At 38.7% G+C, this 15,023-nt stretch overlaps 1 protein-coding gene across 1 annotated transcript in view; it reads right to left on the minus strand.

The window, feature by feature from the left end:
- The window catches only part of aspscr1 (alveolar soft part sarcoma chromosome region, candidate 1), a 35,873-nt gene that overhangs the window by 6,434 nt on the left and 14,416 nt on the right, over positions 1-15,023 (minus strand). The window contains exons 7-13 of the mRNA XM_015384354.1: positions 13,647-14,178; positions 12,206-12,265; positions 9,925-10,064; positions 7,793-7,874; positions 5,368-5,434; positions 4,991-5,053; positions 2,065-2,117 (exon numbers count right to left, since the gene is read on the minus strand). Of these exons, the coding sequence (XP_015239840.1) occupies positions 2,065-2,117; positions 4,991-5,053; positions 5,368-5,434; positions 7,793-7,874; positions 9,925-10,064; positions 12,206-12,265; positions 13,647-14,178 (997 nt within the window). The remainder of the gene's footprint in view (positions 1-2,064; positions 2,118-4,990; positions 5,054-5,367; positions 5,435-7,792; positions 7,875-9,924; positions 10,065-12,205; positions 12,266-13,646; positions 14,179-15,023) is intronic.

Raw genomic sequence — 15,023 nt, forward strand, 5'->3', positions numbered from 1 at the left:
TCTTATGAGACATTTACTTTGACACAGACTGATAGGTGAAGGCCCTTGCTTTAGTGGTCATCCTCAGAGGTGCAGTGTCTGATAACCATAGCAAAGCAGCAAAGGGGATCAAGGTTAACATGAGACGGTGGCAAAGAGACAAGGACAGGGTTGATCACCATGGAAGGGAGAGTCTATGTCTAACCAAACTCCCTGAACCAGTTTTTTTTATAATCCATTGTACAAAAAGTGTGGCTCTTTACTTGAAATACTGTGTGCGTACTAAAAAGAGAAAGACTTCCTGTTCAAAACAAAGAGAACAAGTTTTTTTATTTCAACTATTTTTCTGTCACAGATGTTTTTCACAAGTTAGTTTGATTTTTTTCTTCCCTTTTTTAAATTTGAAAGTGAGCTAAAGTGGGCAAATAGGCTCTAAGAGAGCAAAGGGAGAAAAACGGCAAAGCTCCACATACTGGGAAACAAACCGGTGACTGAGGCCTCCATAGTGTAATTTACCTCATGACCGGAGAACAGATTTTTAACCCAATTGGATAAAGGCAAAGATTAATGTCTTTCTTGACCCCATTCAATATGAGGAGAGTGGTGTTATTTGAGAAGATATTTTGGACCTGATATGACATGAAAAAAGGAGACTATATGATAAGTAAAGACCTTTGACTTTACATGACATAAGACTTTCTTCACGTGATGTAATATATGAAAGGTTTTCAGCCCTGATGTGAAACAAGGAGATTTTGGACTCAGTGGGATATGAGGAAAACCTTTTTGACTGTATGTAACATAAGACTCTCTTGACCAGACATGATAGCAGACAAAACTCTTGACTCGCTATGACACAAGAAGGGATTTTTGTCAGAAGGTATTCTAAACCAGACAATGAAAATATTTTTTAAGCTATGTAATATGAGAGATGTTTGACTTTACGTGATATGACAGGACATTCTCGTGCCAAAGTGATATGAGAAGAGATTTTCTGTCCTCTTGCCATTCTTCCATAACTTGCCTGGTATCAAAGGGCTTCTGGGTTTGGAAACATTCCTTTCCACACATGAAACAAAGTGATTAAAGTGTGCATTGGTGTGTATGTGCCAGACACATATGGACAGATGTCTTTGGGACATGACAGAAAAAGATTAAAGATTCCTTCTGTGCGTTAAAGATTGATGTATAGACACAGAAAGGGAGACAGGAGGTACATGCCTGGGTGTGTGCGGAGATTAAAGATTTTGTTTTTGAACGCTTTAACGCTTTTAAGTCCCTAATGGATAGAGACATGGGGGTGAAAGGAGGGTGAAGGCAAGAGAGGGGCTGTCTGGGTGCTGGAGGCTTAAAGAAAAGAAAACGGAGTTGGGGTGCAGGAAGGGGGGCGACTAGAGGGAAACAGGTTGTGAGACGGAGAACAAAGACAGTTAACAGACATCGCAACATCAGATTTGATGGGATCCTGACGGGGAAGACGTTCAACAAAGACATTTCAAAGTGGGTCTTTAACGCTTTTCTTTTAGGGTTGTTAGTGTGTGCACCAGCTCCACTAATGGACGAATCTTCATCATCATCACCGGAACATGATAAACTTCAAACAACTCCTTCCCCTTTGCTTCCCTGCTTTTCCAGGTGTCAAATAATAAAGCGTCAATCTACTAAAACCCAACTAATAAATCTTAAAATTAAGGAAAAGAACAGAAGGGATTGGACGGAGGGTAGATATTTTATAACTTTGACACCATTCAAAGGCAACAAAGCATCCTGGCTGCCCACTGCTCCCTGTGTGTGTGTGTTAAGATCAAAGAGAGGCCTGTATTAACCCCATGTGCCAGTCTGGGAAAAATCAAGCCCAGCTGGGGTCAAGGACAGTGGAGAAAGGGGTGGGGAGGTGGTGGTAGAGGGAGGCAACTATGAGTAGAAGTGAGAAAAGGGATGGAGGGGGTGGGAATGCAGAGGTTCTTTGAAGAGCCAGCCGGAACATTTTATAGTTCGTCACTGCTCTAGGAGGGAAAAGAAAACTGGTTTTGTTGGGAGTCTAACTCCAGTAGACTTTATCAGTGACAGTGTAGATAATCTTACCTCTATCAGTGTAGCCGAAGGGTCTTTGAGAATAGTTTTTGGTGGCGTGATGACTGTAACAAAAAGAAAAGGTGGGAGTCACAAAATGACCACTTGATTCAGGATATAAAGATGTCCTGCATTTAAGGAGAATGTTTTTTTTTTTTTTTTAAAAAAACTGAAAGCAAAACAAAGCTACAGCAATTGTTTAAGTTTTTGAACAGATTCCAGTTTTCACCCCCCTTAAACTTCTTTTAATTTTGTCATATTATCCCTGCAAACTTAAATGATGTGTTGTTTGTTCATTGTCCAATAAATAAAAAAATGTTTTATTCAGTCACTCTAATGTTGTTCCTCTATTTAAAATCCAGTGCAGTAAGAAGTTCCCCCATCAGTAAATAGAGATCTTCCCAGTATAAATCAAGCTGTTCAGAAAATGTTTGTTAGAGGTTAATATGTCATAAACAGCATTAGAAACAAGAACCACAGAAAGATGAGAGGAGAGGTTTTGAAAGAGCTCCAAGAGGAAACCCACTTTTTAGAGACGGGACAAAAGCTGAACTTTTTTGGCCCACATGTAGAATATCAACTCTGAACATCACACAGAGTTCAGCACACTTGCTATGAAGCATGATCAGTGGAGGTATCATGCTGTAGGCATGCTATTTGCAGCAAAGAGAGGGATGTGCGAAGAGTTGAAGCTAAGTATAGCTGCAAAGGATACAACAGAAGGTTGGACGTTCACCTTCCAACAGAACGATTAACCAGAATAAAAAGCCAAAGCTCCTGTGTAGAGGTTGAGATCAAAGGAAAGCCATGGGCTAAAATGGTCCAGTCAAACTCCAGACCTAAATCAAGAGTAAGTGAGTTGATTTTAAAGTCGATGTGCAAAGATGCTCTTCATCCAGTTTTAAAGTGTTTAAACATCCAAATCTGGTGCAGATATACTATAAAAATAGTTAAAGTCTTATTTGCTGTGAACATTTGTTAGGTATAGTAGGCACTCAGCAGGCAGATTTTATTTGAAGAAAATATGAAAATAATGGATAATTCTCTTTCCACCAAGACACTATGCTGCTTCAAGGTTGAATACATTGCTTTGAATGATTAGTTTTTAATGTGAAAAATAAAAAAGGCTAAGAAGAAAGGCAGTTTTGATAAAACACCTTAGCTGTTAAAACTTTTTACATTTGTATTTATGAGAGAGATAAGTAAAAAAAGCATTAAATACAGTACAATAGATATACAGGTTTAACCACAATGTTACATCCAGAAAGACATCATTCAGAGACAGATGAGGCGAGTGCCATTCCTTTAATTTCCTCATTTCAAGCCCTGTAGAGTCGGTATGTAACATGAGTATGCATACACATACAAAGAAAATTAAACAGTAAAAGATTCATACAGCAAACTACATAAGGATGCAGAGTTTCTGAAAGCAACCAATAAACTAAAAAGTGTCAGTGAGCACACAAAAGTATTATTAGATTGCTGTGAATGCTAAAATGACAGGTTGCATTTGTTTTCCTGGATTCGTTGTGGTAATAAGCAGGATGAGAATCCTGGAATCACCACTTTTGGCCTCAGAGAGCTGTTGTCAACAAAAGCTGCACTGCTCTAACAAAAAATAGGAGAGAACGTATCCTTAAAATGTGAAAGTTTGATTTTATGTACATAACTGCTTAAAATGAAACAAAAAAAGAGGGCTGTGGCCTCCGTTTGTGGTAGTTGAAGAAGATAGCAACTTAACTCAACAGTAACTTCAACCATAAAAGCTTTTTGCCTAGAGAAAGTGAGTAGCAGAATTGTAATAAAGGGCATAATAGCAAAATTATATTTACATTTGCTTTGCATTTAAATTATACCACAGCTGCAGGAATTTAGAAAAAATAGTCAGTTTAAAGAGAAAACATTGATTCTAAGGTCAGGAGGTAACATTTCCCTGCTCATTTGTTTTCTCTTGTGACCAATTTTGAAGTTGAATTTTGTAGTGGGTTTAGCCGATGATGTTGGATTAATTATGGCAAATAGATCAAGATAAAAAGTTATTTTATAACTCTGCTGTGAGAAAAAACAGGGGTTGCAGCTATAAACAGCCTTATAAATGCATTCACAGAAACTTTCTCCAGTTAATAACTATTTTATCCTCTAGAAGTGACCCACTTCATGAACAGGGAAAGTAACGCTACTGCTTTTGCATCTCTGGTAGCCCGGAGACGCATATTACTTCAGTGGAAGGATAAGAATCCTCCCTCCCCTGACTCTTGTCACTCCTACACTTAGAAAAAAATCAAGTACAGCATTAGGGGATGTGTCGTCAAATTTGATAAAACTTGGAATCCCATTCTTTCCTTAGTTGACTCAACTGCTTTAATTAAGATAAACTGACATAACCCCTTTCTAATTGAATCACCACTAATTTTTCCAGTGGTTTGATCTGTTGGACCACCAGCCAGGATTTTAAGAGAGGCCAGCAGTTGGGTAAGGGATTTGGTGGTCAAACCTTAAGCACAACATGTAAAAACTGTTATAGTTATATTTTTTTATTTAGTTCTCTAAGCATTTCAGATCCCTCCTCTAAATTCTGTTTGCTTATTTTCATTTGTTCCTATTTTAACATTTTTGTTTTTATTTTTTTTGTAATTTGCTTGTTGGTTTGGTAACCGTTCTCCCCTCCTGTTTTCTCGTTACGAGGGAGAGAATCATGTTTGCTTATTGTTAACATTTTTCACGGTATTTCTGAGTATGTAGGGAGGTGGGGGATAAGTGAAATGTATTCTCATGTAAATGAATGTATTGTACTCTCGAACCCAATAAAAAATATATATGGTAAAAAAAAAAAGACTTATGACAGTTTCTAATAAGTCAGGATATTAATGCAGTTAAGTGTGAGTTTTGATACAGGGAAATTGTGTGAATAACTAATGGGAGGATAAATGTCACTTACACAAGTAGAAACTCATCTGAGGATCCTCCAAGTGGCTCCTCACAAAATGTCTCACTACACCAACTGGACAAAAAACAAAGAAAAAAAGCATCAGAAACAAGCTTAACCTCCCCACCATCACTCAGCTTGTGGACAGTAACTCCTGTTTCAGAAGGAATTTCCCTTTAATTTGTTGTTTTTCTGCTTGCTGTCAAATGGCTGTTGCTCATAATCCCAGGAATTACAGACTCGCCTCATTCTTTCTGTCTCCCATCGCTCTGCTGCGGCTACAGTCATGAATGTGGTTATGGAGCCACAAGTATACAGCACATTGCAGCCATACCTGTGGCTAGTCAGGTGAAATTAGCTCTCTCAGCAATGTGCACAAACACACGCACCTGTCTCAAGAGGCCTGAAGAAACCCTGAAGAACATGTCTGTCTGGAAACTGGACCCTCAGGACCACCTGGAGGTACAGAGGTTAAACAGTCTATATTTTAAAAGGAACATGGTATACGGTGTATTACAACAGTATTTATGTCACATTCACATCATGTCATGCCAAACAATAAAATGTGTATTTTGGGATGATTTTATGTGTTGGACCAACATAATACTATCAGTGATGGAAAAAGATTACAAAAATATAAAAAAAATTGTATAATAATTGTTTAATGTCAAAGCCAATACTTTGGAGGGATGGGTGTCTTTGTAAATATTAATATTCCAAGTCCTGCCAAGGAGTCTAAACTAGACTGGGGTCTGAACTTAGACTGGACCATTTCTAACACATAAACATGCTTTGATCTAAGCTTGTCATTGTAGCTCTGGTTGTGTGTTTTTGGGTAATTGTTCAGCTGGAAGGTGACCCAGGACTCCCTCAGTCTAACGTCCTTTGTTGCCTCTAACAGCTTTTCTTCCGGTCTGCTGCAGCGCTGCAGAAGGTGAACAGAGTACTGAGAACTGCAGAGAATCTCTTTATGGATCCTCTTCCCTCCATAAAAGACTTTTCCTTCCAGTGCTGCGTGTCCCGAGCCCGTAACATCATCAATGACCCCCTCACACCCCCACCATGGACTGTTCTCCCTGCTGCCCTCTGGGAAGAGGCTTTGCAGCATTCAATGCAGGTCCAGCAGATTCTGAAACAGCTTCTAATTTGTACGAAACAAAATTTCGTTCTGTATACACTCTCTGTATACAAAATGACAATAAAGTTTGCCTAAGTCTAAGTCTTCCAGAACTGCTCTGTATTTAGCTCCACCCATCCTCCATCAGCTCAGACCAGCTACACTGTCCCTGCTGAGAAAAAAAAAAAAAGATCCATAGCATGATACTGCTACCCCCATGTTTTACAATGGAGTAGGTGTCTTCAGATTCATGTGGCAACAGTAACAAAAGATGTTCGTCCATCACTCAGCATCTTGCCGGTTTGAACCCCAGCTTTGTCCACTTCACTGTCTTATGTTGTCTGCTAATTTTGGTCAGAGGGCACAGTAGCTGTGCCTACACCATAATTCACCACATTCAGTGTGTGTGTGTGTGTGTGTGTGTGTGTAAATAGATGAATAAGTGAATCTAGTATAAAATTATTTGGAGAGCCCTGACTTTAAAAAGCACTGTATTAATACAGGTCATTTACCATGTGCACCCCTAGTTTTCCTCCACAGGTAATATAGGCACAAGACTTCCAGTTTAAGTTATATTTACTGTGTCTCCTTAAAACTTCAAACAAAACTTAATATGGCTTCTTTTATACAGTGGCTTTTTTGAACTGTTCATATAGTATAGATGTGTTGAGAGCTGTGGATTATTACAGTTACAAAAATCAAATTCTGGTAGGTGCTTAATCCTCTCCTCTTCCAGCCTTTCAGTTATGCTCAATACCCATCATGCCTTGGTTTGTTTGCAGCTCTCCTATAAGCTTTCCTTTTTTCAAACAATATATGAACAGTGCTGTGTGAGATGTCCATAGATCTAAATGTTGCTGCTTTAAATTTTTCTCTCTTGTCAGCTTTGATCTTTGTGTTTGTGCTTTTGCTTAGGGCTGGGCAATTAATTCATAAAATCGATTCATTGTATTTTTTGTTTTTGAAGCTTTAATATTTTGAAACCAAGAATTTTTCTTCACCATTGGGCTTCTATATCTCAGGGTGACACTGGTTCATCACTTTTTGTTCTTAGATGTGTACTTATACCTGATAAACTAGCTGACTATGCAACACAACTAGCTGCAGACATTTAGTTTCATATAATCTGTTTCTTGTGAAACATTTCTTACAAGCATTTTCACAGCTTTATTTTTGTTCCCCATTCAATTAAGTCACCTCCCAGAGGGGATGATTGAAATAAAAGCTAATTTTTGAAATTAATGTATGTCATTTCTCATTATTAGAAAATTTAAGGAGGGAAAAAAAAATCAATTCACTGGAAGAAATCGGAGATTAGATTTTTAGCCCATACCACCTAGCCCTAATGCTGCTCGTGTCTAAGGAGCCTTTGAGGGCTTCTCACACATTTTAACAATTTACTTCCTAGTAGATTGTCTTTGGAAGGCTTTTAGTTGGACTGCATTTATTTAGTGGTATGAAAGAAAAAGAGGCTAAATGTGAATGTATTTTATACATTTCTATGGTTAAGAAAATAGATGTAACCACAAATCACTTTTCTCTCAATTCACTTTTATACTGTACTTCATCTTGGTTTGTCACCAGAAATCCAAATAAAAATTTTTTTATTGCTGGAATGTAATAAAAATCAGGGGTGTTTAAATCTTTGCAAAGCCATGTAGATAACAGAAAAGTGATCATGTCTGGAATATGCTCACCTTGGGGTATCGCTCCATTTTCTCCTTCATTTGAGTTTCTCTCAGAGATTTAGTCAGAAGGGGAGCCTCCTCCAGTAACTTCCTAAAGAAACAGCGGAAAAATACACATGAAATAAGCTGCAGGCTGTTTGTTCGTCTGTGAAATAGACAAGCATGTGTGTGGCCCTGTATGCATGTTGCTCATATCAGAGGCAGAGACTAATTGCTGCGGTCGGGTTCATTCCAGCTTTGGTAATTGCAGTCATTGACATGGTAGCAGCGTGGCAATGAGGCGGCACGTTGAGCTGATGTTGTTGCAGATTAAAGGTTACAGACAGCGAGGTTTCAGCCGGACTGTGTTTGGTCCATGACTGGCTGGGCTTCACAAAAAACGAATTACTAATTGCTCCCAGTACGCTGCGCTGGGAAGCCTTTGTAGTGTGTGATGTTTTATAAAAGGAACCATGTCTGCAAAAGCACACAATGTCTCCACAGCTATGGATATGTCTACAGATAGCAGAGTAAACTCAGTTGCATCTGTTTTAGAGAAGCGCTCATAAATAACCAAAAGCTTCAGACTCATATTAGGATGGACAAAAAAAAAAAAAAACTGAACTTCTAAACACATAGTGGTGCCCTGCTTTCCTCCTGCCTGTGGTCTCGCATCATTGCTATGGTATTTAACAATTAATACTTGCATATTGACGCAACAACAGAGGACCACATGCAAAAACTGACTAATTATCTGCTTCAGAGAGAGCAGGGTTTATAAACTGGGAAGAAAAAAAAAAAAATCAATCACGTCTTTTCAACCAGGGGTGGATGAAGGAAATGTGGGGCCCTAGGCAATGACAGGCATGGGGCCCTCTGAATTGAGAAAACAACTCATAATACAGACCCATTATAGTGATACAGTAATTTTTATAGAACAGGCAAACGTTATTTACAAAATTTTGACTGCCCTTTGACTGACGATATTATGTCTAGCGAATATACCAGTTCAAGATATTTTTTATCACATTTTGGAGAATCGAAATGCTTTTTGAGATATTTTAAATGACGTCATCTGATGTGTCATTTAAAGTGTCACACATACAGAATTATAATCAAGATATTTCAGTTAAAGGCCGCCATTGGCTGTCCTAAAAGACGCTATAAGGCGCTAGTTGACGTCATCACCCAAATTGCAGATTTCATTTCATCCAACTGTAGGAGATTCAGAATCCCTGCAATTGTTATAAGTCTGTCAAAGCAGTGCAGAAATATAGCTGGAAGGGAAAAATTGTGGAAATAGTAAGAGTATTAACTTTTATAGAAAGCAAGTAAATAAAAGACATATAATTCTGCCATTTAGTTCCACAATTAATGCCAACCAATGAAAAAAACCTCGGTAAGAAGCAGAAAGAGGTGAAGAGACAGGAGGAGCAGAAAGGGGGGAAAATTTAAAAGAGCAACAATTCATTTTTTATAAACATTGTTTTATAAATTATTTCGCAACCTTGAGCGAGATTAGTAAGAGCATTAAACCTGTGAATTTCATTTGCAATCTGGATTCGAAGTTTAAAGGTCCTCTCTTTCTGTGCTGCAGCAATGCATGCAGCCAGCCTGCCCTGCATGAATCATGAAAGCAGACAAGATAGAGGAAAGCAGGAGGCAAGGTTACGAATCTACTCGCTCTGGAGAACAGAGTTCAGCTCTTTTATATATTGTCGCCAAAGTCTCCGGTAGCAGAAAAAAGTCGCAAGATTTGGCACAAGGCGCTTTTTTGAAATAAAAGCGCTAGAGGGGTCTGAAAAGTCGCTAAATATCACCCAAAAAAGCGTTAAGTTGGTTACACAGCTCTTTGAGCCATTTGTTTCCCAATGGTTTGCTGCTGTCAGTCTGTTTGGACCTTTCTGCACATGTGCAGCAAATGGACTGATCCAATGTGGTGGACACTGAAGGGGAGCCCCGAGACACACTTAATATTATAAGCATTCTGATGGCATTTTCCCGAAAGGATTTTTATCAAAAACATAATTTATATGCACATATAAGTAAAAGCTGTATTAACCAAACATGTAAACAGAGTTTTGTGGGGCCCCCAGGAGCTTGGTGCCCTAGGCAACTTCCAAGTTTTGCCTAATTGTAAATCCGCCCCCGTTTCCACCCACCTCTCACTTTTCAGCTGGGCAAAGCGCTTCCGCACATCATCCACAGTTACTTCAAAGAACTCGTCGGGCAACTCCATGTGGTCCTCAGTCTGACGGGACGCAGAGTCCATGTGGTAGATAAGAGGCTCCCGATCCACCGGCTGAAAAACAGCGTCTTACAGTGTGTTTCATACCCACCAACATTTTTCCTTCTTTATATACATCACAACCACAAACTTCAATGAATTGGATTTGGAAAATCAACATCAAGTTGTGCATAGTTACGTGGAACAAATGAATTAGGCAGTTTTTGGGTATTTAAACAAATATAAATGATCTAAAATATATGTGGAAGCTAACTGTATTTATTTATTTTATTAAAGAAAATTCAACACAGCATCCACCATCTCAAAATGACAAGATAAAGTTCATCTGTAAAGATACCAAGACATGGCCATCAAACTTTTCTAATAAGCTGGGAAAGGAAAGCACTGACCAAAGGAACAACACAAAGACCCATGGTAACTCTGGAGGAGCAGCAGGGATTCACAGCTCAAGAGGTGGAGTCTTTTGACAGGAAAATATTTGTAAATCTGACTAATCTGTCTGTAATGTGAGAGTGACAACAAAAAGCTGAAGGTGAGAAATGTTCCATTGGTGATCAGAAGTGAGGCCTTTGAAGCTCCAGGTTGGACATTTTAGCTGCAAAGTTGGAATTCCAAGTCAGAAAAATGAGGCAACAGACCTATACTGGACATCCTCATTTAAGATGGCTGCTTCTTGCATCAACAGTAGTTAAACTTTGAAAGTTTTTCAAGCAGATGTAGCATTAAGTCAGTTGGTTACATGTGTTTTTTTGTGTGTTTATAATACATATTTCTAAGCTGCTTATGTGCAAAATATACAGAGTAGAACACAGTTTTAATCATGATGATGGTTGGAACAGAGAACCGATAGAAACCTGGAACACTATCACTTGGAGATTATGGTACTCTGATCTCCCAGCTCTGAGGTAACCTGGATCCATCATGTGACCTCAGCTGAACTTTTTGAAATTAATTTGCTTTAAAAACAAAAAAATAATAATAATCAGATTGTACCATTTATATGGTTAAGAAAATTGAGGGGAGGGGACTAAAACGTTCTGATAGCATCTTGTTTGTGGGTTAATAATCTTCATCCAAGCTGAGCTTAAGAGATTTAGCAGCGCAGAGAAAGGGAAAGGTGGTCAGCTGGTGGTCAGCTTCTAGATGGGTAAAGCTGATGAAGACAGACCCGTAAAAACCTGCTGCTATAACTACAGAGTTAGATGGCTCTTCCAAAGAAAACATATGCTTGACACTTTTAACAGATTTGTTCAAATAAAAATAAAACAGACAAAATCTTACAAACATGAAAGTTTGCATTTGTAACAATTAGTGTTGCGCCGATATTGCACTAAAATGGTGGTATTGGTATCAGCGAGTACCGACAAATAGCGCACCGATACCATTTTGAGAGCCAAGAGTTTTTTCAACTATTGTCACCCATTCCAGGTAGCCAATAAAAAGTTCTACTGGATTGACCTTGTTTTAGTCTTTTTCCTGCTTCACAAAGGTAGGCTGCAGCTTGGCAAAGCCATGATGGCAATTATTTTTACATCCTAGTATTATGAAGTTCTTCATATATACAAACACATCGATTTCAAACAGATGGTATCGGTATCGGCCAATACTACACAGTCAGGTATCTGGGCCAAAAAATGGCATTGGCGTAACGCTAGTAACAATACAAAACAGAAAAGGTATGAGGCACCGTATACCAACAAGTCAGGAGAAAATGATTCATGAAGTCATAGGGAAGAGAAAATCAAATACAGTTCTGCTTGAAAGTTTATATACCCCCCCCCCTTAAAGAAAATAATAAATTCACTCTAGTCATTCAAATAACACACAAAAAAAAAAATCAAAATGTACTACATGATAATTTAGAAAAATAAAATATTTATTTTAAATTCTCAAAAACTAATTCTAAAACAATAATTTGTTTCAGACAAATTAAAATACCTTGCCCTTTAAACAATAAACCAACATAACTGTCAACAGGTGCAGAAGTCTGAACACATTTCCTGAACATTTCCCATTTTTTTTATAACTGTATTTATTATTACTTTTGTCATTTTCCATTCATTTTACAGGTGGCTTAATTTTTCAGTCTTTAATAGAAGGGGGTGTAAACTTACAAGCACAACTGTAAGTGTTCAATTTCAGTTTCTTTAAACATAGAGAGGGTATACCTCCAAAGATAAAATAAAAATGTTTACCTCTAAAAACTCTTCCTTGTTATCCCCATCCCAGTCCTGCAGGTCGGCAGCTCCTTTAGTCTGACAAAACAGAAATCCAAAAGTCATCCATGAATCATAGAAACATTTAGCAGAGGATTTCACCATCTTGACATCATCAACTGTGAAAAACATAAAGTTTGTTTACAAGGTCAAGAATCTCAATTAAATTTTTAAGCTCTAACACCTAAAACTATAATAGATAAGCAATCACCTATGGGCTTATTCATAACCTAGATACACACAGTTCAACTTAAACTTAGCTTAAAATATCAGTAGATCACAGATAAAGTCCACTTTACATATCTACCATCACAGTTCTACAATTTCTTGTATGTATAATGTCTTCCCTAAGGACTGTACTGCCACTGTACTGCAACACCACAATAGGTTAACCTTCATTATATATCACTGGTATTGATGGAGCCCCTAAAGTAACATTAAAGGGAAAGAATAAATATTGTTTACCATCAGATAATCCCTCCCATTCACTGTGTATTTGGGGCTAATGATTAATTAAGATGGACAAACCTGATTTAAAGATGTATATATACCAGATGCGCTTAAAGTGGGCAACGCAGCTAAGCATTTTTATGTAAAAAAACAAAACAAAAAACATACACTAGATTCTACATAGACGCTTTACAGCAACAGGTTAGACAACAGGTTTCTGAGTAGAGAAGAACTTTCCCTATGTTTTAATCAACTAAATGTCTCGACCATCTGATCAGAAATTTGACTCTTTTACACATTTGCACAACTATAAAGAAGTTCTTATAGAGCACATCTTTAGGTTTTGTATATTTTGTAAAAAAAAAAAAAGTACAAAATAGAAGGTGAACTTTGGCTTTCTTTCTACAACTATATTGCATGTTATTTTCCTTTTTTTTTCTTGCCAATATAGATGCCTGAAATTAGAAACAAAACCTAAACTAAGTGAAGCGTATGCTCCTATTCCGCATCTAGAGTAAATATTCTGTTTAAAACCAAATGGTGTCATATATGTGACCATAGCACACTGAGAAAATATACCACATGCATCTGGAGTATTTCCCCCTTCACAGTGCTCTCTTTCTAGTTAGGGATGGCATATGGTGACATTGATGCATTTCCTGCTGGACGTCATGGTTATATTGTTTCAGAACTATGCTTAAAACAAACATATGGTCCTGTAGTATGTTTCAGTAGAGGTTCTTGTATTTTTTTTCCTCCATAGATTGTTGATGGTCTGCGATCGCTTGAATCGTTCTAATGTCGGAGGCGTTTTCGCTTTTTCAGACTGAAATCTGACACAAACACTGATGTGTCTTCTGTGACCATCCCCAACTCTGTTCTACTACTCTGCCCTATTCTCAGGTTTTTTTTTATTTTTATGAAATGAATCAAAGAAAGTACAGGAATGATTTGTGTTGCTGGGGCTCACTTTAAAGCTAGAGCTGAGGCTGGATTTGGCCTTTTTGGCTTTGGGTGACTCCACTGTTGTGGTGAGAGCTGACAGAGATGAGGAAGAAGATGAAGACAGCGAGCGTCCAGAGACTCCGCCCACCCCCCCGAGGCGCTGACCACCACCAGAAAAAGGAATGAAAGGAGCTGCTGGTGCAGAGGCGGAGGACGGAGATGAGTGAGAGTTCAGTCCTGAAGGTCCGGCTTCCTCTCCATCCTCCACTGCTATTTCACTCCCCGTGGGAAAGACTTTAGGTCGAACCACATCCTGAGGTTTTGGAACATCTTCAGTAACACAGCTTGCAGCACTGGCTGAAATCAGCGGAGGTAGGGTTTCCAATGGCTCATCAGGACCTGAGTTATTAGCTGGTGCAACTTCTGTAGCCGTCACTGGAACCAATGGAGAATGATCAGGCTGAGGGGACAGGCTGGGTGAGGCCTCCGTTACAGTGGCTGGAACTCCAACAGTTTTATCTCCCTCTGCTGCTGTTTTTTCCTTTTTGAGCTGAAACCTGAAACATAAACAATATAAACTGTTTAAAAAGAAGGCTGACAACTGTGCTCTTGCAGTTATCAGCTTCCTGATACGATACATGTGTAATTAAGAAGCTAACATTGTTTTTCAAGATTAAATAAAGGTTTTACATCAGGAGTTCCCAAGGCTAGTCTTCAAAACCTACTATCCTAAAACTGTTAGATGCATCCCATCTCTAAAAAACCCGTTTCCTTTCTTCAGCATTTTCCCTTCCATCAGCTCTGCAGAGGCCTTCTATTAAGCAAGTGGTTGGATTTAGGTGTGTTGGAAAATGGGATGCATCTAGAAACAGCAGGACGGCACCTCTAGAAGAGTAGAGCTGGACACTCCTATAATCTAGGCATTCTACTTACACCAGGAGACATTTCTGTTGAAGTACTAACCGCCCTAAACAGAGGGCCATCGTTATTTTGTCCTGGTTGTAATATGTTGTAGCAACTGCTGAGGATAGTTTTGTTCATTTCTAATTAGTGCATCTCTAGTTCTAATGTCTGATAAAGAAATGCGCTTTATTCTATTCTCGAGCGAGAGAAAAGTGAAAAAAGGAAAGAAAATCTATCCATCCTTCCACCCACCCATCTATCCACCCATCCTCATCCACCCATCCATCCACCACCCATCCTCATCCACCCATCTATCCACCAATCCATCCTCCACCCATCTATCCACCAATCCATCCTCCACCCATCTATCCACCAATCCATCCTCCACCCATCCTCATCCACCCATCTATCTACCAATCCATCCTCCACCCATCTATCCACCAATCCATCCTCCACCCATCCTCATCCACCCATCTATCTACCAATCCATCCACCACCC

The sequence above is a fragment of the Cyprinodon variegatus genome, unplaced genomic scaffold (assembly GCF_000732505.1).
Source record: "Cyprinodon variegatus isolate N-32 unplaced genomic scaffold, C_variegatus-1.0 Scaffold310, whole genome shotgun sequence".
NCBI lineage: Eukaryota > Metazoa > Chordata > Actinopteri > Cyprinodontiformes > Cyprinodontidae > Cyprinodon > Cyprinodon variegatus.